Source organism: Mesoplodon mirus (genome assembly GCF_964341445.2).
Source record: "Mesoplodon mirus genome assembly, chromosome: 13".
Classification (NCBI taxonomy): domain Eukaryota; kingdom Metazoa; phylum Chordata; class Mammalia; order Artiodactyla; family Ziphiidae; genus Mesoplodon; species Mesoplodon mirus.
The window spans coordinates 18,264,406-18,291,451 of record NC_138989.1 but is presented as its reverse complement, the minus strand read 5'-3'; the positions used below and the strand labels follow the sequence as shown (position 1 = coordinate 18,291,451).

Sequence of the window (27,046 nt, the reverse complement as noted above, 5' to 3'; positions counted from 1 at the left end):
CCTCATGTGGCAGGGGACTATTTTTTAAGGATCAACTCAAACGCCCCTCTCCCCAAAAGCCAAAGCCACCCCGACTCTCCTGGGATGGGCAGCCCATCCCCCCTGAGCTCTGACGCGGCTGATACTCACTGGGCTGCCACCCTTGGCTCCGTCCACAGTCACCAGAGCCATCTGTTTCTAAAGGCAAATGACTTTTCTCTTCTGCTTTCAACCTCCCGATGGCCTCCACTGCTGCAGTGAACGGCTCCCTTCTTAGCTGGCCAGCCCTGACATGCCCCGGCCCTAGAACCCTCTCCCCGCCCCAGCCCCTGGCCTTCTCTTGCTCCCTGAATGCGCCAAGCCGGCTCCCACCTCAGGCCTGGGTCTGTCCCGCGCCCAGGTCTTCACGCGGCCGCCTCTCTCTCATCCTTGAGGGCTCCTCAGGGAACCCTCCGTCACCAGCCCTCCCTGACCTAACCTCACCCCGGCCATTCAGCAGCGGCCCCGCAGGCTCTCCCTCCAAACCACCCACTGAATCCCTGAGGTCTCTCCATCTGCCCTGCCTCAGCCCCAGCCTAAGCCGGACCCTCCCCGGCCTTGGTGTCTGCACGGCTGCCCAGCTTTCCTCTCTGCTCCCGTCCTGCCCCCCTGCACCCACCCTGTACACAGAGGCCGGCGAGGTCCTGTTCACATTAGGTCGGGCCAAAGCTCCGAGTGGCTCCCCCTGCGCGCAGAGCAGAAGCCCAGCTCTGGCCCTCGGCCTCCCAGGCCCTGCGGTCCCCGCAGGCCCCGCTCCTCCGCTGCTTGCCCTGCCCTTCCTGCCTTTCTCAACTCTGTGTCCCCGCAGGCCCCGCTCCTCCACTGCTTGCCCTGCCCTTCCTGCCCTTCTCAACTCTGTGTCCCCGCAGCTGCTCGAGGCTTTTGCCCCGGCTCTGCTCCTCCGGCTGGCACACTGCGCCCACAGCACCCCGGGCCTCACTCCTCTTTAGACTCCAGGTCTCAGCTGAAACCTCAGGTCTCTAGAGAAGCCGCCCCCGCTAAAGGAGTCCCCCTGCCGCTTTCCTCTCACCGCCCGCCCTCCCCACACTTTCTCACATCACCTTCTCAGCACACGTTAAGGTTACCTGTGGATGGTCTGCAGCCCCACCCTCACTACACCGCGAGCTCCTTGAGCACAGGGCCCCTGCAAGTCACACTTGCTGCTACCACAGTGCCCTCAGCAGGCCCTCCCCGAGGCCGGCATCAGTAAGCATTTGTTGCATGTATACATGAATCCACTCTGAGGCTATGACCAGCAATTGGCGAGAGAGCGATGGAGACTCAAAGGTAAGAAAGCAAGGCTCCTGCCCTCAGGGACTCACCACCCAGGGGCAGACATGGCAGCCTTGCTACTATCTAGCAGTGCAATGCTATGGCCCTGTTAGGACCAGTGAGCCCTGGACATGGAGCTGAGGGAGGATCATCTCTTCCTGCAAGGCTCGGGGAGCCTTGACAGACCAAGCATCTGGGCCAGCCCATGAAGCATGAGCAAGGGTTCACCACAGAGAAAAATCCCAAGACAGGATGGGGTCGGATCCAAAACTTATTCTGTCACCATCAGCCATGTGACTACTTGGCCTTGAGAAAAGGAACAGTATTGCAGAAGAGCTGAAGAGCAGCCACTTTAGTGCCAGACTGGCTTGAATTCTGGCTCTGCCACTCAAATAGCTGTGTGGCTTTGGGCAAGTCACTTGACTGCTCTGAACCTCAGTGTTCTCATCTGTAAAATGGGGATAGTAACAGTAACTCCTTACAGGGCTGTGGTGAGGACTCAATCAGATAATTCACATACCTGGCCCAAAGCACCCCACAGCTCTAGCTTTAGACACTGAAAAGTGGTTGGATGACCAGATCATTAACAGTGAAGGTGTGGACAAGGCCCCATGCTAGATGCTCTGGATACCTTCAAAGAAGAACAGAACCAGAGACAGACATGCTTTCTCCTTCCCACGCATACTACGGCACTCTGCGGCTCAGTGTCAGACACTGGAAATACTCCCCAGGAGGAACTGGGACTTAAGTGGGTCCTTGACAGAAGAGCAGGACTTAGAAAAGGAATGTGGGCAAAGAATGTCGCCTGTCCTATCAGTAAACAAAGGACGTTGCTGGCCACCAAGCCATCAGCTCCTGCAGCCGCCCCCTACTGTGTCCTCTGAGGGGATTCAAGATGGAGAAAAGCAGGATACCGGCCCTAGACAGCTAAGGGGCATCTCGAAGGAATGATTTCAATGAACTCAGACCCTTGCATCTTCCCTTACACAGAAAAAATGCTAAATTCATTAACTTGACATGTCTGTTTTTTCTTTAATTAACAGTAATCTTTTGATGTTCTGACTACCTGTTTTTGTTTTTGTTGTTTTTGCAAACACTTGATATATCCTGCTCCCCCCTTACCTCTTGGGAGCAGTCCCTCAGAGCCATCTGAGAGGCTGCCTCCCGGGCTTAGGTCCTCAGGACGTCTGTCAAATAAAACCTAATTCTCAACTTTGAGTTTGTACATTTTTTTTCAGCCGACAGGTATCTGATGTTTTTAAGGACTAAATCTCAGTCACTGTCTCAGCTTAGAGAAATGTAAAATGTAGCTAAATAATTCCAGTTACCAGAGGAGGATTTTAAAAGTGTTCCCTAAATGGAAAAATATTTCAACACATAATGCATTAATCGAGAAGCACTGTAAGAAAGTATAGGATACTCTCAACATCGTGTTTAAGAAGTAACACATACATGGCTTCAGATGAAAGTGGAAACAGAGATCATCTCTAAAGAAGAGGGGAGAGAGGAAGCCTTCCCGCCTCACTTCTCCGTTTTTACATGCCTCCTGCTTCAGCCCCACAGTTTTGGGAGCCCAGGGGCTCTGGTCCAGGGGCTACCTGGGGGAGGCAGAAGCAGCCAACCCAACGCTGGCCAGGGCCAGCCTGGAAATGTGGTGGCGGGGACGGACCGCCGGAAGTGTACACCAACGGAAGCGAAATTTTTGGTCCCTAGAGCTTCACTCTCTCAGCCTCAGCCTCGTCCTCTGGGGAAGAGGAGGAGGGTGGCCAGTACCAAAGAAGACAAGGAAGCTGTAGTCGTGGAAAAGGGGGGCGGGAGTGGCTGAAGGAAGGCCCTGGGACTGCATATGACAGCTGCTCAAGGTTTGCGGCCACTTTAAGCCAGCCTCCGAAGACTGATATATATATATATATATATATATATATATATATTTTTTTTTAATGAAGGTATAGTCTAAAAAAGAGTCTCACCCAAACCTCTGAGCCTCTAAGGTAAAGCCACCTGCTTCTCTCTAATAGGCCCCAGATGTCCCCACTGTCCACTGAAATGCAAAGTCACTCAGGAACTAAAGAGATTTTCCCTCTTTGGCAGCTGTGTGCTCATGCCCTATCCTGTGAACCTTCCCTCTCCCCTGATTGCGAGAGCAGGAATAAAGTTCACAATCTGGTCTTGGGACACTAAGGCTGTCTAAAATGTCACAGAAATGTCCACGCAGGTCAGACAACTGCAAGGTCAATGCTGGCGTTTATTCTTCCCGCTGCAGCAATGCAGCTGTTTCTGGGGCTCAGGCCCCACCTCATTAGTGGGAAAGATTCTCCAAGGAAACCTGCTTTGAATGTTGTGTTCACCTGCTCTTCAAACGAAGAGATCTGCCATCTGTACATTCTTAAGACGTCCAACAAGCAGCTTGCATCCAAGACCTCTTCATCAGTGACTTCTTGGCAGGATAAAGCTGGGAACAAAAAAGGTAGCACAGTTATTAAGTGAACCAGCACAACAACTAACCAGAAAAGCTGCACAGCACAACGTGTCAAAGCTACTTTGTAAGGACTGTAAAATTCACCTTGGAATTCTATCTCTTTCATTATTCTTCCTTGTAGCCTTACCCAATGCTTAGTACACTAGTAGACACTTCGTGTTTGTCGAAAGAATGTAATTTTTCATGAGGCTGCACCATTTAAATAAAGTAATTGACTTTCAGATATCTGAATTACTATCATCAATATAAATTTACTGTTGCAAGATTTGTAGTGAATAAAATGATTTTAACTCACAACTCTGAGGGACAGGAGGGCCTTTAAACAACCATCTGGTCCAACCCTACACTCACTGCCCTAACCCCTCTCTACAGGACTCTCCTGTGGCCATAAGGCCTTCTCTTGGATTTGTTTGCCTTTGAGTTTCTGATTATCACCGCAAAGCATCAAGCTCTATGAGGCAGCCTGAAACGGCCTTCTGAGTGGTTTACTTTTCAATCAAGGTAGAATCAAGCCTCATAGACAAAAATAAAAGTCTGATGGGCTTATGAATTTATATTACAATTACATCTAGATGGGGGTTGGCAAACTTTTTCTGTAAGGGGTCAGCTAGTAAACATTTTAGGCTTTGCAGGTGTCTGTAGCAACTACTCATCTCTGCCCATGTAGCACAAAAAGCAGCCATAAATGACAGATAAATAATACGTAATATGACACATTACATAAATAATATGTCATATTACATATTACATAGATAATATGTAAACAAACGGCCATGGCTGTGTTTCAATAAAACTTTATTCACAAAAACAGGCGGTGGGTCTTCCCTGGTGGCGCAGTGGTTAAGAATCCGCCTGCCAAAGCAGGGGACATGGGTTCGAGCCCTGGTCCGGGAAGATCCCACATGCCGTGGAGCAGCTAAGCCCGTGCGCCACAACTACTGAAGTCCGCACACCTAGAGCCCGTGCTCCACAACAAGAGAAGCCTGCGCACCGCAACGAACAGTAGCCCCTGCTCGCTGCAACTATAGAAAGCCCACGCACAGCAACAAAGATCCAATGCAGCCAAAAATAAATAAATAAATAGTTATTAAAAAAAAAAAAAAAAACAAGCGGTAGGCCAAATTTGGCCCAAGGGCCATAGTTTGTTGATTCCTGATCCTGACCATCCCCCATGCCATAGCATATTATTATGGACCAGTATATCACACTGGGCCAGTACTGCGAGTGCAGAGGAGATAAAAATACAGGAGCCTGCCCTCTCAATGCAGTTTCTGGGAGTTCAGTGATTCTCCAGATAAACTAAGCCAGCCTGTTTCTCCTCCTTGATTTGCAGTCAGTGAACTTGAGAGATAGCTCTGAATACTTCAGACTCTGACTCTGGAGGGTCTGAACACTGCCAACGCCAACCCTGTCAGAACGTGGCTGGTGCCGCGGGTGGTGACCTGTGGTGGAGAAGCAGCGGCGTTGGCAGCCAGTAGCCAGTTATCAGTGCAAATAAACCCTGAGGTCAGACCTTTACCCTCCAGTATGAAGGAGAGCCGTCAGGAGAGGTACTGTTCCTTCCTTCTTCTTCCTACATTCCCAGGCAGCCCTTCTGTTAGCTTTTACCCTCCCAAGGAAAATCTGAATGTCCCCTTCAGCCCAATTTTGCCTACAATGCTGTGTGGCAATGTGGCAACGTCTACTAATTTTCATATCTTACAATCCAGCAGTATGACTTTCTCAGGATCTACCCCAGGGAAAGAGGTGCCTATGTGCACGATGGGCATGTACAAGGATGTTCACTGCAGCCTGTTTATGTAGACAAGGCACCAGAAGCAAATGGCTAAGTAAACCAGGATATCTTGCGATTATGGATGCTATGCAGCTGTAAAGGCGTGTGACGTTTGTAAATCACATGTTCAATAAGGGCTTGAGATCCAAAATATATAAGGAACTCCTAAAACTCAATAACAACAAAAATACAGAAAACCAAATTAAAAAATGGACAAAAGATCTGAATAGATGTTTCATAAAAAAACACAAAAAACCCCTAGAAATGGCCAATAAACACATGAAAAGATGCTCAACATAACCTATGATTAGGGAAATGCAAATCAAGACCACAATGAGATAGCACTTTCACACCCATCAAAAAGACAGACAATAACAAGTGCTGGTGAGGATGTGGAGAACTGGAACATTTGTGCACTGCTGGTGGGAATGTAAAATGCCAAAGCTGCTATGCAAAGCAGTATGGTGATTCCTCAAAATAGTAAACAGAATTACCATTTGATCCAGCAATTCCACTTCTGGGTCTATACCCCCCAAAATTAAAAGCACAGGCTTGAACAGATATCTGTACACCAGTCTCCACAGCAGCATTATTCACAATGGCCAAAAGGCGGAAACAACCCAAACTTCCACTGACCTATAAATAGATAAACAAAATGTAGTGTGTATACACATACATATACACACACAGCGGAATATTACTCACATTCGGCCTTAAAAAGGAATGAAATTCTGACATATGCTACAATGTGGATGAACCTCAAGGACATATGCTAAGTGAAATAAACCAGACATAAAAGGACAAATATTGTATGATTCCACTTAAATATGGTACATAGTCAAACTCACAGAGACAGAAAAGAGAATAGTAGTTACCAGGGTCTGGGGGCAGTGGAAAATGGGAAGTTATTGTTTAACGGATACAGAGTTGCAATATGGGAAGGCGCAAACTTTCTGGAGATGAATAGTGGTCATGGTTGCACAACAATGTGAATACACTTAATACTACAGAACTGTTTACTTGAAAATGGTTATGGTGGTAAATTTTACATTATGAATATTTTACCTCAAATTTTAAATAAATAAATAAATAAATAAATAATTTTTTGCTGCACGTGGCCTTCGTTTCTGCGCACGGGCTTTCTCTAGTTGTGGTGAGCGGGGGCTACTCTTAGTTGCGGTGCGCAGGCTTCTCATCGCAGTGGCTTCTCTTGTTGTGGAGCACGGGCTCTAGGCGTGTGGGCTTCAGTAGTTGTGGTGCACAGGCTTAGTTGCTCTGCGGCATGTGGGATCTTCCTGGACCAGGGCTCAAACCCGTGTCCCCCGCATTGGCAGGCAGATTCTTAACCACTGCGCCACCAGGGAAGCCCCTTCACCTCAATTTTTTTAAATGGGCAAAGGAGGGGCTTCCCTGGTGGGGCAGTGGTTGGGAGTCCGCCTGCCGATGCAGGGGACGCGGGTTCGTGCCCCGGTCCGGGAAGATCCCACATGCCGCGGAGGGGCTGGGCCCGTGAGCCATGGCCGCTGAGCCTGCGCATCTGGAGCCTGTGCTCTGCGATGGGAGAGGCCACAGCAGTGAGGGGCCCGCGTACTGCAAAAAAAAAAAAAAAAAATGGGCAAAGGATATGAGCTGGAAGTTCACAGAAGACAAAATATATGAGACCAGTAAACTCACAAAAAGAAAAAAAAAAAACGGTGAATGAGGTAGAGCTACAAGTAATGAAATGAAATGGCCATTTTTCTAATACATGTCACGTTATTTGGTCATGAAAAAACAAACAAAACAATATATCATTTCTGTGGGTTCTTAGAAACATAGAAAATGGTCTGGAAGGTTACACTTATTTTTACTTTTGGGAAGGAAGGAAGGGAGCGGGACTGGGGTAGTGATAAAGAGAATTTTAGCCTTATCTGTAATGCTTTAATTTTTTAACAAGAAGAATTTACTCATGAATTACTTATATAATGAAAAACTATTTCTAAAAACCAAAATAAAAGACACTGAGAAGCAGAAGCAGAGAAGGAAAGATATAATGGGAGGACAACACCTAACCCTACATTATGACACCTATGTGGACATGTCAGTTCTTCACACAGTCTTTGGGATGGTATGTTTTTTTTTAACAGGGCAGTAAAAGAAATTATTTTCAAGTTGCCTCTTTTTTTTTCCAAGTTGCCTCTTATACAGAAGAGCAGAACTTACTTTTCATAAAGGTTTCTGTGTCAAGCTGAGATCATACCTCATTGAAGCAATATCTAGCTGAGTGTTTTTAAAATCAATTTTTTCTGACTATGTGAGTAATACACACTTACTATTGAAAGTTTTTTTTTTTTTCATGTTTTTAAACTGTCACCTGCACCATGCCAAAATAGCCACGGCTAACATTTTGGCTTTTTCTGTCCAGCCTTTATCTGTGGAAATTTTTGCTTTGGCTGAAGTAAAATTATACCATATTTCGTACCCCACTCTTTCAAACTTAATAGGATAGCCTATGCCCTTTCCCAAATTAAAAACAAAACAGAAACATTTCATAAAGATGATTCTTAATGGCTATGCAACATTCCATTGACTGCTTAATCATTCTACTGCTGGATAACCATATTCTTTCCTTTTTCCCCCCAACACCACTAGGTGCTGGAGATCTTTGCACATATAGTCGGCCGTCCATACCCACTGGTTCAGCATCCTCAGATTCAACCAAGGATTGAAAATACTCAGGAAGGGAATTCCCTGGTGGTCCAGTGGTTAAGATTCCACGCTTCCACTGCCAGGGGCCCAGGTTCAATCCCTAGTCAGGGAACTAAGATCCCGCTGCACAGTGCAGCCCCCAAAAAAGAAAATACTAAGGAAAACAAATTCCAAAAAGTTCCCCAAAGCAAAACTTGAATTTGCCAGGCACCGGCAACTACTGACATAGCATTTCCATTGTATCAGGTATTATAAGTAGCATAGAGATGATTTAAAGCTTATGGGAAGATGTACACAGGTTATACACAAACACTACACCATTTCATATAAGGGACTTGAGCATCTGCAGATTTTGGTATCTGCGTGTGGGGCTGTCCAGATGCTACAGGAGGAAACCCAGCTCTACAGTCAAAAAAAGTGGTTTCAAAATGAAGTTAGATTGGTGGCTTCCAAAAACCTTTACCTAGCCCATGTACACTGTGACTCTCCAAGCTCGGGGCCAGTATTGGGCCATTCCCACACTTGTTTGCCCTGAGAACTCCACTGCAGGCTAGTGTAAATCATGGTCCACCAATGACTTGGTCAAATGGTACTGAACATTTTGCAAGCTATTACTGTGCCAGTTCCACTGTTTTCCAGAAAGGCTGCCCCAAGTTACACCCCCACCAGCATTTATGAACGTGTCACTCAACGGCTGTGGATTTTCCAATCTTTGCTGACAGGCCAAAAAATGGTACCTCACTATTATGTTATTTATATTTCTTTGATGATGGTCAAATTGCTTATTTTGTTTGTTAGATGCATTCTGAATCTATCTCAATACAATCTATCTCAATACAATTACTTCTTTTGTGAATTACCTTATTTCCTAGGCTAAGACACTTTTTGTTTTTAAACTTTGATGTTTGTGAAACCAGAGTACTACTTCTTACAGTCAAAATGCTTAAATGGAAGTGGACTTTTCTCCTTCCCTAAAAAGCTGTTACTAAACTGACAAGTTTTAAAATAAATGATTACAGCTTTGTTAAAAAAAAAATACCTGTCTCTATCTATTGGGCCCTTAGTGCTTTTATCATAATGATAGGTATGATCTTTTTCTACATAAAGGTTATTAACCTTTTGCCTGCCATCTGGGCTGCTGCTTTGAAAATGCACAGCACGCCCTTTCATTTCCAGGTAGGTACCTTTCAAGAGATGCAACAGTGTCAAGGACAAGCGCTGGTGTTGGGGGGACTCCTCCTGACCCCTGGTGTACTGGGTGGTGAACTCTTCCAGCCACTTGATGAAGGTGGGGCAGGCAGACAGGCCTTGCAGCAGGGAGTTCATGAAGCAGGTGTTCCCCAGGTTGACAAGGCCAGGCACAAGCCCTAAAAAAGTGGGGGGAACAAGAGAACAGTGCATTGCATTGGACCATCTCCTTTGTCTTCTCCCATTTGGGACCCAGAATTCCTGCACCGTGGCCTTAGATTGAAAACCCCTACCTCAGAAAGTCCTCATCCACAGAGAGCACGGGGCCAGGCATCCTGTCCTAGCCGAGGCCCAGTCCTACCACTGCTCCTTCAGGAGACCGTAAGCCACAGAAGGACAAGTCCAGGCCGCGTGTGACTACTGAAATGCACCAGAGTGTCTGGCACAGCCTGGCTTCCATTCAATGTTCAGAAACACTTAGTAACCTCTCTCTCTCTTTCTCTCCCTCACACTCTCTCTCTTCTTTGTTAAGAAAGCAATGTTTCTCACAACAGAAGAAAACAATTGTTCTGTTCTTGTTCCCCAGGACAATGATTTTGTTCTTATAATCAGTGGGAAAGACACCACTCCTGCCATTCTGATCAATCCTTCTGCAAAGAGATCAACAAAACCTGACATACTTCCCTCTTCTGCTGAAAGTAAAAAACAAAAACAAACAAAACAACCTTTTTATTATGAGAGTTCTCAAACATGCACAAAAGAAGAGTAGATATCTAATGAACCCCACTTAAAACCATCCCCAGATTTAACAGTGATCAACATTTTGCTACACCTGTCCCTTTTACGTATTTATTTATTTTGGCTGAATTTTAATCAATATAAGTAGAGCAACATTGCCAAAGGGGAGCATTTTTAAAAATAAGGAAATAGATTTTTGTGTTAGTGAAGAAACGAACTTGAAACATTTACTAGTGACTAGCAGCTATATTCAGTGAAAGCACAAAGGCGTCACACAACTAGGCAGCTGTACAACTGAAAAACACAATGGCCATAGCAATGAGAACACTCAGACAATTAAGCCATTTGAAATTTTTCATTACGAAGCATGTCTCACACTCATGACCGTAGTGGGGGTGAAATATAAATCTTTTTATTATGGGGTATAAAATAATGAGTCATTAAAATTAACTTCTGTTTAAAAGAAAGTACTATTGACAAAATTGAAGATACAAGAGAACCAAAAATGTCCTCCCCTTTTTGTACTGTTTTTAAACAATAAGAGTTTGGGTCCAGTCTCTAGACCATGATCCAAAGGTTTCATTCTTACCTTTTCTACGCTTCTTTCTTTCTGTAATGGGACCCCATATAACATATATTCCTGCTGCTAGCGCAGCGGCAATTCCACCTATAACACCCCAGTTCTTCATGAGTTTATATCTAAAAAAGAAAATAAGTTTACTGTCTTTCCTCATCACACATGCAATATGTGTATATACAGGTACAGGTACACAGAAATAACATTTCATCAAAATAACCCACTGGCCTGCCAAATACCTAGCTTTCAGATTAAAGTAATATACAGTATAGGATTATGTCTTGAAAATCAGCACATTTAGACATTAGGATCTAAAACCTAAGTCAGAGCACAACCTCCCCAGGGCCGCACCGGCCAGGGCTTTCCTCCTGCTCTGCCTCTCATTCTGCTGCCATATTGGCCGCCACCCTGGCCACAGCCAAGCTCCCACCCCAGGGCCTCTGCACTGCTGCTCCCTCTGCACTGCTGCTCCCTCTGCCTCAGATGCTGTTCCCTCAGGTCCCACTGCTGGGCTCACTCCCCCCCCACCATCCTTTACTTCTAACAAACTACTAGAACCTGTGCTCGTGGCCCTTTTACCCAGTTCTACTTTTTCTTTTTACCACAGAGCTCACCACCTTTCAACCTAACTTTCACTTATTCACCACGTTTATTTTCGGTCTCCCGCAAATGAAAGGCAAAGTCCCCACGGGCAGGGATCTTTGTTTTACACACTAACATATCCCAAGTGTTTCCAAGTATTTAGATCACATAGTAGGTTCTCGATGATACTTATTGAATGATTGGGACCTGGAGAAATATAGAAATGGATTTATCTTTTAGGTTATTAAATGGGGTGGGGGAGAGGCATACAATAGTATAAAAGATCTTCTAAATATTTATTAAATTACAGATTTCTTCATTTGAGGCGTGACTCGAATACTGAAGTTATTCTTTTACTACAAATAAAGAAATTTCACCAGTAACTTAAAACACTGTCTTCATACACAGTTATGTATTTCCACTAAATAAGGCAACCAATATATGTACCTACATATACCTGTGCAATATATACCTGTATATATGTGTTAGCTACATATATGTTTGTGTGTATGCTTAAATATTCTTATCCCAATATATGGATCACGTGAATATTGTTTTGACCTCAACTCAGTCAACATTAACTCAGGGAAGAGCCACTGGTAATACCAGTAACTCTGTCTACAACAACCAACATTTTTCCAATGTCATGGCTGATGTGATACACAACTGATGACTGAATTTCAAATAAATCTTTGTTCTCCCAAGACAGTGTCGGTAGAATGTGCACAGAACTTGGTTAAGAAAGTGGAATTCCATAATCTGGTTCAGTTCTTGTTCTGCTATTCCCTATGGCGTCACTGCACCTTCTAAGCCTCAGCTTCCTCATCTGTACAATGGGGACAATTGTGAGACCTACCTTACAGAATTAATGTAAAGATTGAATAAGTGCTAATGAATGGGGTGCATAGTAAGAGCCTAACAAATGTTAGCTGCTGCAATTATCAAGTATTATAATCTCAGCTTCATTCATGAAAGTTATTCTTGAAGTTTCTTAATGCAACATTGTGCTGATTTTTACACAATAGGTATATTCACGTGAGGCCACGTGGATCTGAACTCATGTCTGTTGGGCTGCCAAGTCTGTGCTTCAAACCAGAAAGCTCATGGGGAAATTGAAGGACAGAATGTCAAAAGGATGGGAGAGAGGGCCTGCCTAGGTCCTAAGTAGGGCATGGATAAAAAACCCAGGGCCAAGTGAACTCTGGAAACCCCACAACACGAGGAGAGTAGTGGGGCCTGGGAATGAAAAGATCTGGCTTCTCCCCGCAGCTCTGCTGTCAGCTCAGCTGTAGGACCACAGGCATGGCCACTGCAAGGCCCGTGTCCCAACTACAGAACGGGGGCACTGGACAGGATCGCCACTGAGGACTTCCAACCCTGGGATGATAAGCTCTTTAGACTGCTCCAGTTCCAGAGGGAGGAAGCTGACCTGAGCAATGGGTCTCAGTCATTTAGGGTCAGGAAGGGGGCTTGGGGGGAGGGACTGCTCAGCTCTGAAGCCTGGAGCCCGAGGGAGGGTGGATAAGAGAAGGGACATAGGGACCCTGACAGGGTTGAGAGCCCATACTATTGGGGGTCCTAGCAGGAATGTGGGATCTTAACAGGACTGGGAGCCTTAACAGGTTAAGGGGTCCTGATTGGTTTAGGTGCCCTTGCAAGATAAGGAGCCACTAATTAGATTAGGGACCCATACAGACTAAGGGATCCCTGGCAAAAGTGTGTGGCGGGGTGTGACAGGAAGACAGGTACTGACAAAGTGCGGGTGGGGGGCGCTAGCAAGCCCGGGACACTTTACAGGGTTGTGAGAACCATGGCAGGACTGGGGAGCTTGACAGGTTGGGGAACCCTAGCAGGCCAGGAACTGACATGACTAGGGAGCCCAGAAGGATTGGGGGTATCTTGAAAGGATGAAGGGGTCCGGTAAGGCCTGCGAGGCGCTGAGAGCTCCGAGGGGGCCATTGACAAGGCTGAGGCTCCCTGGAAATTCTGGGGACAATGACAGGATTAGAGGAGGCACTGGCAGGCGGAGGAGGGGGGTGGAGGGGGCACTGATAAAACTGGGAGCGCCAGCACAATTGGGGAGTGCCGACAGAATCGCCGTTGCCTGGAGGCCCTGGAGGCCCGTCGCCCTTCCCGCCCCAAGGCCTGGGCCTCCAACACTTCGGGACGCAGAAACCTCCGGAATGCTCACTCCGGCCCCTGGGGACCCTTACTAGGGCGTGAAAGGGCAGCCACAGGCCAGCCTGGGTACCCTGGTCCCCCTGGTCCCGGCCTCCCCGGCCGTCCCGCCCCCCAAAGCTCACCTGACGGCCGCCCCGGTCCGCAGGAAGCGCTGGATGGTCCTGTCGGCCGCGGTCATCGCCGCCTTAGCCCGGGAGCTCAGCATCGCGGCTGCGCGGGAGGCCTGCCGCCACCCCCGCCGCGATCTCCGCGGCCGGACCCAGGGCTCCGGGGGCTCCCGAGACGGCGGAACCCGCGGCCAAAGTCCCAGCTCCTCCGGGGAGGGTAGACCGAAGGACGGGCTCCCGGAAGAAACGGAAGTGGTTCTCGCCGGAGGACTGGGGTCGAAGGACCACCGCCTTGTTTTTCCTTTTCCCCCTTAGTCAAGGGCGTCGGCGTCGGTTACTAGGGAGGCCGTGCGGCCCGGGGCCGCTTGGTTTTCAAGTTTTGCTCGGGCCCTGTTCATAGTTACACATATCCCATTTGCAGAAGGGACCCTGGGTCATTTTTATTTTTCGGTGTAAAGAGGGCGACCCCCGCCTGAAAACGGGATCACGACTTGGCCACCGTTAGTTATAATTGTCGTCGGAGTGGAAATGGATCGCAGAGGAAGGGCTTTTAATGAGCATGTGGCCCATCTCTGACGACACCTATAGAGAAACCGAGACCTTTAATAATAACAGCCACCAAACTTATTGTTTACTTAAATGCATCGTAAGTACGTCACATGCATTATTCATATTCAATCTTCACAGTTTTTACATCCCAGTAAATACAAGAAATTTAGATAAAATGTCTTTGGCACAGCTTGTAAGTGGTGGAAACAAGATTGGCAGGCAAGTCTGTGTGTCTCCAGAATAGCAGTGTCCAATAGAAATATATGGAAGTAAACATTTTAAATTTTCTAGTAGCCACATTAAAGTGAAAAACAACAGATAAAATTAATTTTATCAATATCTTTTACTTAACCCAGTGTGTCCAAAATATTGTCATTTATATGGAAAAATTATTAATGAGATAATTTACATTCTTCTTTTGTACTAAGTACCTCTCAATTTGAACCAGCTTTTTTGCATGTACTCTATAGCCACAAGTGGCCAGCAGCTACCACACTGGACAGCACTGGAGCCAGAGAGGATTTGCCCTCCCTTTTAATCACTTCCCCCAACTCCAGAGCAAATAGTTGCAACTGCTTTAGTAAAAAATCAAAGTTCTAGCTCAGTGGTTCTCAGAGTTTCTGGTCTCAGGACCCCTTTATACGCTTATAGAGAGTTTTGTTTAAGTGGATTATACCGAACTATACTTATACTACTAAAAATTAAAATTGAGAAATATGGAGAATCCTGACTCATACACTGGGTTTCACACTTTCCTTGCTGTAAACATAATAATTGAAACCGCTTGCCAAACACTTGCTGGCGGCTAGATCCCTGTGCTAAGTACCTACGTGCACTGTCCTATTTCATCCTCCTAACAACCCCACCAAGTAGGTTCTATTAAAATCTCCACTTCAGGGGCTTCCCTGGTGGTGCAGTGGTTGAGAATCTGCCTGCCAATGCAGGGAACACGGGTTCGAGCCCTGGTCCGGGAAGATCCCACATGCTGCGGAACAACTAAGCCCGTGTGCCACAACTACTGAAGCCTGCGTGCCTATACCCTGTGCTCCGCAACAAGAGAAGCCACCGCAATGAGAGGCCTGTGCACTGCAACAAAGAGTAGCCCCTGCTCGCCGCAACAAAGAGTAGCCCCCGCTCGCCACAACTAGAGAAAGCCCATGCACAGCAACGAAGACCCAACACCACCAAAAATAAAAACAAATAATCAAGTTTAAATAAAGATGACTTGCTAGAAAGTTGTGTTACATGTGCATAAAGCATAATGTATTAAAAAAAAATCTCCACAGAAGAGGAAAGCCCAGAGAAGTAAAATGACTTGGCCAAGGTCACACAACTGGTTTGTGACCAGACAGGATGTCAGGCAGATCTGTGTGGATCTAAGGTCTGTGTCTTAGGCTGGACACTTCTGCCTCAGACTTGAGTCCATCAAGATGGGACCATTACTACCCCACACTGTGATCAGCACTCCACATTGTGTTGGTTTCAACTACCCACTTGGGCACATGGCCTTGACTCCAGCTGGGGTAGTTAGGAAGGAAGCATAACTGGTATTTACACCTTTGAAAAGATGCTCCACATTACTTGGTAATGAAAGAAATGCAAATTAAAACTCCAATCAGAAAACATTTTTTTCCACCCATCAGATTGACAAAGCATGAAAAATACAATACACAGTGATGGTAAGTATATGGGGAGACAGACACTCTTGGGCATCCCTGTGGGAGAGTAAATGGGTGCCATCTTCACCCTGGGCAATTTGGACTATTTACAAAAATGACAAATCTGCATACTCTGTGACCTACATATTTATCACACACACATAAGAATAAAGATATTTATTGCAGCATTGTTGCTAATAATAAAAGACTAGAAGCATCTAAATACCTAGAAAAATTATAGTAATCCCGTATAGTGGAGTACTATGTGCTATGAAAATAATGCACCAGCTCTTGTGTACTAATAAGGGAGATTCTAAGATGTGTTTTTACGGGAAAACAGTAAGGTGCAGGGCAATGGAAGAGAATGCTATTATGTGTGTGAGAATAAGATTAAGTGTTTATAACTATAGAGTTAATTAAGAAACTGGGGACACTGCTGGCCTCTGGTAAGGGAACTGTGTGACTGAGGCCACCTTTTGTCCTTTGAGAATTGTGTGCCATGTGTATGCATTATTATTCAAAAAATAATTTAAAATTTTAAACTTGAAAAGCATCATCAAAACACAGGGGAAAGACAGCATCAAAATTGATATTCCTTCTGGTAAAAAATACTCATTAGAAGCTCATGAAAAGTGAAAAAGCAGGCCACCTAATAGGATAAATATGATTCCAAATTTGTCAGAAGACATCTATGTATGTGTCCCTGCATCAAAAAATGGCTGGAAAACTATATCCCCAAAATGGTAACTCTGGTTATCTCTTTGTGGTAGATTAGTAGTAAGTTTTATTTTCTTCTGAATGCTTTTCTATGTTATCTGAGTTTCTACCATGATCATTTATTTCTTTCATAATTAGAAACATTTTTAAGAGATGACTATATAAGTCTATCTTTCTTTATGCAGTAGTTCTGAATTGTTGCAGCCTTTTGTAACTCAAACCCTCCTTTTCTGATTGATCTCCAATCTCCAGAGATCCTAAAATCAGCTTTTAAACTTTCTTTACCTCTCAGATCCTCACAATAAACCCACATTTAAGCCTTCTTGGGAGCTCTTCACTATAAATCCTTTATAAAAATAATTGATTTGCAATAAGTAATTGTGGGAATTATTACCTAATTTATATGGTTGATCAGTTCATATTTCACATATATTCATTTTCTTAAATCAGCAAGCCCATGCAAGTTTCCAAGAACTTGGATATGTTTTTTTGCATGTCTCCTCCGATTTGATGTTACTTTTTATGTTGTCAAACAGTGACTGGATTCCTTTTTTATTTTCCAGTAAGAATGGCATTAGCTTAAAAGTCACTTCCTCCTGTTCAGACAGAAGCCCTGTAAAACTTTAGCCCATTGCTTCCCAGAACATCTGATCATAACATCTTAAAAGTCACAATTAGGGGCTTCCCTGGTGGCGCAGTGGTTGGGAGTCCGCCTGCCGCTGCAGGGGACACGGGTTCATGCCCTGGTCTGGGAGGATCCCACATGTTGCGGATAGGCTGGGCCCGTGAGCCATGGCCGCTGAGCCTGTGCGTCCGGAGCCTGTGCTCCACAACAGGAGAGGCCACAACAGTGAGAGGCCCACGTACCGCAAAAAAAAAAAAAAAAAAGTCACAATTATTTCTTTTTCTAATCAGGAAGGACCTTAACTGAAGAGGCTATGAGAGGCCAGCTTATCTGACTCAGTGAGGAAACTGAGGCCCAGAAGAGTTAATTGATAACAGAATTAACTTCTGCCATCAATTAAACTAGTCACCCCATTTCCTGGCAGAGACTCTTGTGTTTTTTCTCTACTGTCTTTTCTGAGCGTTTCAAACATGGCGAACAATACAGAAGGGAAGCTGAGTGTAGTAGCCAGCCTCCAAGATATGCCCCAAAGACCCCCTTATATCCTGGATTCGTATCCCACATCAAATAAGGCTGACATGTGTAACCAAAAGATTATTGTGATAAGGACAGTATGTAAATTTCAAGGCCAGGTCATAAAAGACATTCTCACATCAACTTTGCTTTCTCTTGGTCCACTTACTTTGGGAGAAGCCACTGACCATGTTAGCTGTGAAGATGCTCAGGAGAGGATCTTCTCATGGAGAGGTCTACTTGTCAGAGAACTGAGGCCTCCTGCCAACAGTCATCACCAACTTACCAGCCATGTGAGTCCGCCATCTTGAAAGTGGACCTTCCTGTCTCATTCGAGTCTTCATATGAGACTGCAGCCCTGGCTGATATCTGACTGCACCCTCATGAGAGACCCTGAGCTACAACCACCCAGGTAACCTGCTTTTGGATTCCCGACCTACAGAAACTGTGCAAGATAATAATTGTTAATATTTTTCAAAGATGCTAAGTTTTGGCGTAATTTGTTATGCAGCTATAGATAACTAAGACACTAGGAGCAATGTTCCTCAAAATGTGGGCCTTACACCACTTAGCTCAAAAATCCCCTGACTTCCTGGTTAAAAGTGTAGGTTCCTGGCTCCATCCCAGGCAAATGGATCAGAATGTATCAGTGTGATGCCCATAAATCTGCATTTTGACAAGCTTCAGCTATTTGGATAGCATCCTAAATTTTTTTGGCCATATCCAGATGTCACCTTTACTATTTAATTTAATTTTCTTTTTGTCTGCAGAAGTCACTTTATTTTTTTTCATTTTATTTTTTTATTGGTGTATAATTGCTTTACAATGTTGTGTTAGTTTCTGCTGTACAATGAAGTAAATCAGCTATATGTATACATATATCCCCTCCCTCTTGGACCTCCCTCACATTGCCCCCATCCCACCCATCTAGGTCATCACAGAGCACCGAGCTGAGCTTCCTGTGCTTTATAGCAGTTTCCCACTAGCTATCTATTTTACACATGGTAGTGTATATATGTCCATCCTAATCTCCCAATTTGTTTAATTAGTTTAGTTTAGTTTTTTTATCTATATCACATAAATATTTTTAAATTTCTTTTGGTTTTAGACTTTTCACATTTGGAAAAAACATATTTTTCTAATATACATAAAAATAAGTATCTGTATTTGATCATTTAAGTAGGCTAAATGTTTATCCCATGTATCACCTAAAGTCATCTCCATTACACTCAGAAGTAAACGCTCTATACTTGGTAGAACACTGAGACAGAGGAATAGAGATCATTTGGAAATGATGAGAGTTGTAGCACCCCACATGTTCTCTGGAAGTGGACCAGTTCTAAGCGCTGGCGTCTGTAGCATCTCCTTCCATTCTCACCACACTCTTGGACAGCAGGCAGGGTAATGTATGATTACTGCCACTTTACAGATGAGAACACTGAGCCACATACAGGTGGAGAGACCAGTCTAAGGTCACAATGCTTGAATGCAAGCCCTGTCTCCTGTCTTTCTGCTCAAACCTTTTTGCAAGATACACTATTCCTCCGTGGCCAAATAACCCATAGAGATCTAGAGAAAGGGAAGGACACCTAAAAATATAGAGGGCATACTATTGTGAATGAATGCTATGAAACACACAAATTTACTGGAAATGGATCATAGACCTAAGTGTAAAAGCGAAAACGATAAAACTCTCTGAGGAGTTTTTTCATAGGAGAAAAATCTTTGCAACCTTGGGGTAAACAAAGATTTCTTATGTCACAAAAAGCACAAATCATAAAAGAAAAACAATCTGATAACCTCAATCTTATCAAAATTTAAATTTTTCCTCTTTGAAAGATACTGTTAAGAAAATGAAAAAGTATGCCACAAATTTCAGAAAAATCTATAATACATATATCTAACAAAGACCTGTATCCATAACGTGTAAAGAACTCTTACAATTTAGTAAGAGGACACACAATTCCCCTCAAACTGTCAAGAAATTTGGACAGACACTGAACAAAAAAGAGATATAAATGGCCGATAGGCACATGAAAATATGGTCAACATAATTTGTCATGAGAGAAACAAAAATTAACACCACAATGCCATACCACTATACACCTATTAGAATGGTGACAGTTAAAGAAACTATCAATACTGTGTGTTAGTGAGGATTTGGAGCAACTGGAATTCTCATACATAACTGATGGGAATGTAAAATAATACATACACTTCGGAAAGCTGGCAGTTTCCTATAAAGATAAACATAATCTTACCTCAATGACCCAGCCATTTCACTCTTCCATATTTATTTATCCAAGAGAAATGAAAATGAAAATCTACACAAAGACTTGTACATGAATGTTCACAGCTACTTCATTCATAATAACTCCACATTTGGAAAATCCAAAATGGTCATTAATTGATGAATAGGTAAATAAAATGTGGCATATCCATACAATAGAATATTACTCAGTGATAAGGATGCACTACTAAAACAACACAGTAACACTTATGAATCTCAAAGCCATGCTGAGTGAAATAAGTTGAGACACCAAAGAATATGTACTTTATGCTTCTGTTTATATAAATTCTAGAAAATGCAAATTAATCTATAGTAATAAAAGCAGCTTAGTGGCTGTCTGGAGCCAGAGATGAACTTTTGGGGTGATGGAAACATTCTATATCTTGATTGCGGTGTTGTTACACTTTTTCTTTTCAAGGGCATATGGGCTATTTATGTATCTTCTTTGAAGAAATGTCTATTCATATCCTTTGCCCAAGTTTAAATTGGGTTATTTGTCTTTTACTGAGTTGTAAGAGTTCTTTACATATTTTGAATGTAAATCTCTTATTAGTTATATGATTTTCAAATATTTCTCTCATTTGGTGGGTTGTCTTTTCACTTTCTCAATGGTATCATTTGCAGCATAAAAGCATTTAACTTGGATATGGTCCAATATATCTGTTTTTTGTTTTTTCTTTTGTCCCTTATGCTTTTTGATGTCATGTCTATGAAACCACTGCCTAATTCCAAGTCATAAAGACTTATTCCTATGAGTCTTATAGTTTGATCTAAGAGTTGTATAGTTTGAAATCTTGCACTTAAAAGTATTCAAAACCTTTTAGGCATCTCTGTTGAATCCGGCTTACGGTTTGTATGGAGTTGAGTAACCAACTGTCAAGGTTTGCTTGGGGCCCAGCACTTTCCAGGACATGGAACTTTCAGTGCTATAACTCAAGTCCTGAGCAAACCAGGGTGAGTTGGATCCATTACCAATAGACCTCCAACTTGCCAACCCTGATATAAATTATTATCCCTACTCTCTATGGCTTAAAATAGATACTGAATCTCCTCACTTGAATGAAAGACATTTGTTTTCAGTTTACCAATCATTTATTGAGTGCTCAAAATGCAAAGCCCTGGGGTTGACTGTAGCTAGGAATATAAAATTCCAATTTCAGTGTCCGTAAATAAATTTTATTGTTCCAGGCCTTTGGGGTACATCAAGCTCCTTTGTGGAGCTTAAATGCTAAAGGGGGGGGCAGACATTCTAGTGGAAGGGGGATGGGAGAGCCATTAAACAAGATGAAGAGGATTTTGAAGGCAGGGATTTGGTTTTATTAATCTTTGATTCCCCAGAACTGTAGAAATCACTCACTAATGCTTGTTGAATGAACGAATGAGTAGCTTTCTCCTACTCAACGTACATTTTTTTTCTTGATTCATTTCACAAGACCTCAGCTCTGTGGGACTTCCCTGGCGGTCCAGTGGTTAAGACTCCGTGCTTCCAATGCTGGGGGCCTGGATTCCATCCCTGGTCAGGGAAGTAGATCCCGCATGCATGCCGTAACTAAGAGTCCGCATGCCACAACTAAGAAGTCTGTATGCTGCAACTAAGATCCGGCGCAGCCAAAATAAATAAATATGTAAAATAAAATAAAAGACCTCAGCTCTGTGATGACAATGTCATTTCTAACTTGTTCTCTGTCATATGCCCGGTGACTCTTACAGTGCCTGGCACACAGTAGGTGCTCAGTAAACAATGCTTCAATGCATGAGTACGTATAAAATTTTTTCATTCTCTGCATTTGTTATAGCAGCCTGAGTTGCAAGAATATTATACCAGTAACAACCTTAATGAATCCCTACAAATAAACATTTAGAGAGGCGTCGTCAAGCAAAGAGTGCTCATTGGTACCTAGACAGCCATTTCACAGGCTGGTGTGCCCCACAGGCATCCCAGTAAAACACCACCAGCCACAGACAGCCTGTAAATTCTGCTAACCAGAAGGGCTCTCCCCGCCCCCTCTCCCCGCGCAGCTAGCTCTGCCCTCCACCTCCTCCTCTCCGCCTACTGTCGCCGCGGTCTCCTGGCGGCGGCGGCTTTGTCTCTTGGGCTGGTCCCTGGCGGCTCCCTCCCCGGAACAGCTGCCACCGAGGGAGGAAGCGGCGCGGTCCAGAGCCCTAGTGCTGAAGCCCCCGAGCCCTCGTCATCCACCACCACCATGTAAGGGCCATGAAAAGGGCTCGTCCTGGCGCAGCGCGGACATGGAGGAGGACTTATTCCAGCTAAGGCAGCTGCCGTGAGTATCCTGGGGGCGAGTGAGACGCAGACAGGTTTTCCTTTAAAAAAGGAAAACCTGCAGAGGGGCGTCTCAGCGTGGCTTCCTGAATTTAAAGGGAACTGTTTCAGAGGAGAGAATTAGGCCTGGAGGAGACAAGCCATTTTCCTACCCCATCAGCTCAGCATCTGTATCTCTGACTCAGTTCGATTTTTCAGATCCGTCGGAATCTTATGGGGACCTACCCATGTTATGTTTCCCCTTATAATGGCTCTCCATCCTAAAGGGATTTTGAGGTCTGTGTTTTAAGAAAGCATTAGCTGCTGTTTTGAAATGCGGACTGAATTGATGAGTCTATGCAATGACATCGGTCCTTTCCAGTCCTTCTCCTATGCTGTGAAATTCCTAATTTTCCTGCAAGGTCTTTTAGAAGGGAATGATACTGATGTTGCAAACTGGTTTCTAAAAAGCTGGGATTCCTTCCTAGAGAGGAGGCTTCAGCAAAGTCTTGTTGTTTATGAAGTGTGTGAATGAGAGGGCTGTGCATCGTTGCTGAAACCTCTTGCCTTCTTCTGAATGAACGGCTTTTGTAACAGCTAGCTAGAGTGAGACTCACTGTCAACGGCTATCCTTGGGAACTCAGGAGTACACTGCTTAGAGGATTGGAATTTTTCAGGGATGCCAAATTTGCTCTGAAAATCTTGGGGGAATACAATCAAGCAGTGGCAAGTAGAGGAAGCTTGTAAAGGGGCTTACAAATTTCTCCTACCACAAGCTGATGGTGATTTGTTAAGCAAATTCCAAGAGTATGAGATGGGTCATTAAAAAGAACACTAATGAGGGGTTTGTTTTAATTTTTAGAAGTACTAGCCATTTGGATGGTAAAACTAGACACCACTTGGAATTGTTGGAAAGGATACATTGTTGTTAGTATGTGTGTATATTCTTGACTTAAATGTTTTTTTCTCTCTAAGCCACTGAGGAATTCTCCCAAGTGACTTTTAGCGTGACTGATACAGCTCTCTGAAGCTATAAGTACTGAAGGGTATTGTAGTGTCTGCTTCTTAATCAGTATAAAATTAATTTTCATTAATATTTTTAATTAATTAAATTTTTACTTTTAAGCTTTTATTAATTGATCCTCAAATAGCATATCTTATGTAACACAGCATTATTTCACAAATGCTAAAGGACACTCAGTTATAATATCCAAAGCCCATCTATGAATACATAAAAATGTACATATCTGAGTGCAGATATCTCAAGGAAAACATACCACGTTCATTGAAAATAAATATCATGTTTAAAAACGAACCTATTATCTCTAAATAAAAAATAATTCAGAAACTAAAATATGAAATTTGGTACTCAGAATAAGAATACATATTGGAACTGCAGTTTTACTAGGATAAATTTTCAAATGCTGTCAGAGCATGTGAACTTTGCAAATTATTCAAAGATTCATGTGTATTTAATCTAATATATAGACATGACACTAGAATGACAATTCCTTCCTTAATTTAAAAAAGTAAAATTAATAAGAGGTTTTTACTTAAGCTTTAAATTAATTTAGTTTTTATACTAATATATAATATAATGTACTAATATAATATATAGATAGGGAAAATAAGGTTCAAAAAGAAGCACAAAACTAAAAGTAAGTCTCTCTCTTCCCAAACCCCAGTGTTAAGTTTCTTGATTATTTTTCTGATTTTTATACACATAAATACATATAATATCTATTAGAGAGGCCAGATTGTGTGCTGGTTAAGAGCACTGACTCTTGAGAAGACAGACTTGGCTTCAAATCCTGACTGTGCCACTTCCTGGCTGTGTGACTTCGAGCAAGTGACTTAACCTTTCTGAGACTCAGTTTCCTTAGCCATAAAATGGGAATCATAATAGTACTTGATTCAGAGGGTTATGGGGAAGATCAAATGAGATAATCTGTGCTAATGCCTGGCAGATACAAAGAAGTCACACACATGAACTATTATTATTCTGACATCTGAAAAAGAATTTATAAAAACAAAGTCTGTAGACTCCTTATGCTGGACTCCCCCAAAATGTAATCTGCAAGCCCCAAAGTACATTTGAATGATGTCAAAATTAGCCCTGAAATATGTTAACCTCCATTTATAAAAAAGAATAAAAGAAAAGGAACAGCCATGTGAATCTGAGTGGGTTACACACCACAACATAGGTGTTTTTTAAATCACACCCTATATATATTATTCACAGATTGCTGGCAACAGACTGCCTGAGAGCAATATGGATTTTTAAAAAATCAGAGTGCCTTGTAGAGGGTGGGCCAGAGTGGACCTTGGAACAGGCTCAGTCCCACAGGAGGCCAAGTGTTAATAGATTATAAGCTGCTAAGTAGTTTACAGGGTCAGGGGAGGGGGAAGAGGGATGAGGGTGTCTAAGAAATAGTCCTTTCCTGCAGGTAGAGGCACCTGCACACAGCTCTAGGATGGGTCATTTGAGACCACAGACAGCCTCTGCCCTTCACCTGCTGTCCACTCAGGCACAGCACCATGTATAGGAGATTCAGAAAGCTGAGATTTTATATCTAGTTCTGCCTTACTGTGAGATCTTATGCAAGTCAGATTTTCCTGGGTCTCTCCTTTCTAGGATGATTTCTTGAAAGCAAGTTATGCAGACTACATTGATTGATTCATTCGTTCTTTCTTTCATTCATTCATTCATTCAGTGATTTTCCTGGGTACCATCCTAGGTCAAGGGATTCTACAACCAAATAAGATACATGGTCTTTGCCCTCAAGGAGCTCACAGTCTAGAGCTTCAATGTCCAATACAGCAGCCACTAGCCACATGTGGCTATTTAAATTTAAATTATGTAATTAGTATGTGAAATAATTTTCATGTATAATACACAATATAAAATTTGACTTATAAGTAAAATAGGTGATGTTTGAAAAATCCGTTCCTTAGTTGCCTTAGCCACGTTTCAGGTGCTCAGTAGCTACATGTAGCTAGTGGCTGCTGTAGTTACATTGTGACAGCATGGGTCCAAAACATTTCCAGAACTGCAGAAGGTTCTATTGGACAGCACTGGTTCGATGGGAGAAGCGGATGTTGAACACACAATTGCACAATAATTATGAGAATTGTTTTAAGGGCTACAAAGGACAAGTGCATGATGCAACAAGAGTCGTTCTAGACGGCGGAGGGGAGGATCAGAGAAGGCTTCCTTGAGGAGGTGACATTGGAGCTGAACCCCCAGACATATGTAGGAGTCAGCCAGAAAAAGAGATAGGTTGGAGCATTTCAAATAGAGGGAATTGTGTGGGGGAAAAGCTCAAAATCAGGCCACCGGAGCTTCATGAGCAAGTGGCGTGAGGGAAGGATGCAGAGGATGGCAGGGACCCGGCCACACAGGGCCCTGTAGTAAGGACAAGAAATTGGAACTTCATCCTGTGTTTGCTCAATCCACTCTCTCTCCTTTCTTACCAACCCCCCGTCTTTCAAGACTGAGCTTAAGTCCATCGCCTCCATGAATCTTCTGACATCTCCTGGGCTTCAGCAGCAGCAGGGGTAAAAGTGTGGACTCTTGAGTCAGGCAGATCTGGGTTCAAACCCTGGCTCTGCCACTTACCGTCTGGGTGGCCTTGGACTAATGACTTCATCTCCCCAAGGTTGGGTGCTCATCGGTAAAGTTGGGATAATGGCGGTATCTGCGTGGCCTGCATGGCAGGGCTCTTGTGAGAATGAGGGAGGTCACCACTGGGAAGCTCCCAGTCCAGTGGCTGGCTCTATGTAAGGGCTCAACGAGCGGTGCTGGTGTTATTTGTCTTCCCGACTCTGGACTTGTTTCCCTTATCCTCCAGCTTGTTCAGGTAGCAGAGTACCTAGAAGCCATGGTCTCCTTTTCAGAATACTAAGAAATGTCCTAATGCTAGCTCTTGGAAGCACATGTCCAAACTTGCACGCCTGATCTTTCCTGCACTCTGCTCCTCTTTCAGCCTCACCCATACCAGTTGACGGTAACTCTGTCCATCCCTTTGGAGTCAATTTTGACCCCTCTGTCCCTCATATTTCACTTCAATCCATCGGGAGATTCTATTGGTCCTGCCTTTGAGCTACATCTAAACTCCTACCACTTCTCTCCACCTCTACTGCCAGTCCTTGGTTCAAGTCCCCATCATCTCTCACCTGGGTTGATTCCAGTGGTCATCTTTCTGGTCTTCCTGCTCCTGCCCTTGTCTCCCTACAGCCCATTCTCAACACAGCACCAGAGGGATTCTTTAAAAGTCAGGTCACATCCCTCCTCTGTTCAAAACCCTCTAGGGCTCCCATCTGACCTTGTCTCTTCTGCTCTCCCACCCCCTCATGCAGCCATTCTGTCTCCTTGTTTTGCCTCAAACACACCAGGTAGGCTTCTGCCCCAGGACCCACTGTTCTCTCTGCCTAGAAAGCTCTTCTGCAAAGTATCTGCTTCACCTTTGTCAAGTCTCAAATGCCACCATCTCACCAAAGCCTACCCTGACCACCTCCTTAAAATTTGCAGCCCTCTCTCACAGCCATTAGGATGGCAACTACCAAAAATAAATAAAAATAACAAGCGTTGGTGAGGATGTGGAGAAATTGGAACTCTTACACACTGACTGTTGGCGAGAGTCACAAATGGTGCAGGCTCCATGGAAAACAGTACGGTGGTTCCTCAAAAAATTAAAAATAGAATTACCATATGACCCAGCAATTCCACTTCTGGGTATATGCCCACAAAAGAATTGAAAGCAGAGTACTGAGGAGATATTTGTACAGCCAGTGTCATAGCAGCATTATTTGCAATAGCCAAAAGGTGGA

The 27,046-nt window shown here is 43.9% G+C and overlaps 2 protein-coding genes across 6 annotated transcripts in view; one reads left to right on the top strand and one right to left on the bottom strand.

The window, feature by feature from the left end:
* Positions 1-13,808, bottom strand: part of USP30 (ubiquitin specific peptidase 30) — a 28,102-nt gene extending 14,294 nt beyond the window's left edge. For both annotated transcript variants that reach the window (XM_082640279.1, XM_082640278.1), the window contains exons 1-4: positions 13,620-13,808; positions 10,747-10,856; positions 9,416-9,598; positions 3,639-3,742 (exon numbers count right to left, since the gene is read on the bottom strand). In XM_082640279.1, coding sequence (XP_082496405.1) covers positions 3,639-3,742; positions 9,416-9,598; positions 10,747-10,856; positions 13,620-13,702 — 480 coding nt within the window. In that variant the 5' untranslated portion in view covers positions 13,703-13,808. The remainder of the gene's footprint in view (positions 1-3,638; positions 3,743-9,415; positions 9,599-10,746; positions 10,857-13,619) is intronic.
* Positions 13,809-22,025: 8,217 nt separating this feature from the next.
* Positions 22,026-27,046, top strand: part of SVOP (SV2 related protein) — an 85,770-nt gene continuing 80,749 nt past the window's right edge. For all 4 annotated transcript variants that reach the window (XR_014295670.1, XR_014295671.1, XM_082640027.1 and 1 more), the window contains exon 1: positions 22,026-22,238. Coding sequence is in view for 2 of the 4 variants with exons in the window: in XM_082640027.1 (XP_082496153.1) it covers positions 22,204-22,238 (35 nt within the window). In the remaining 2 variants the exon portion in view is untranslated. The remainder of the gene's footprint in view (positions 22,239-27,046) is intronic.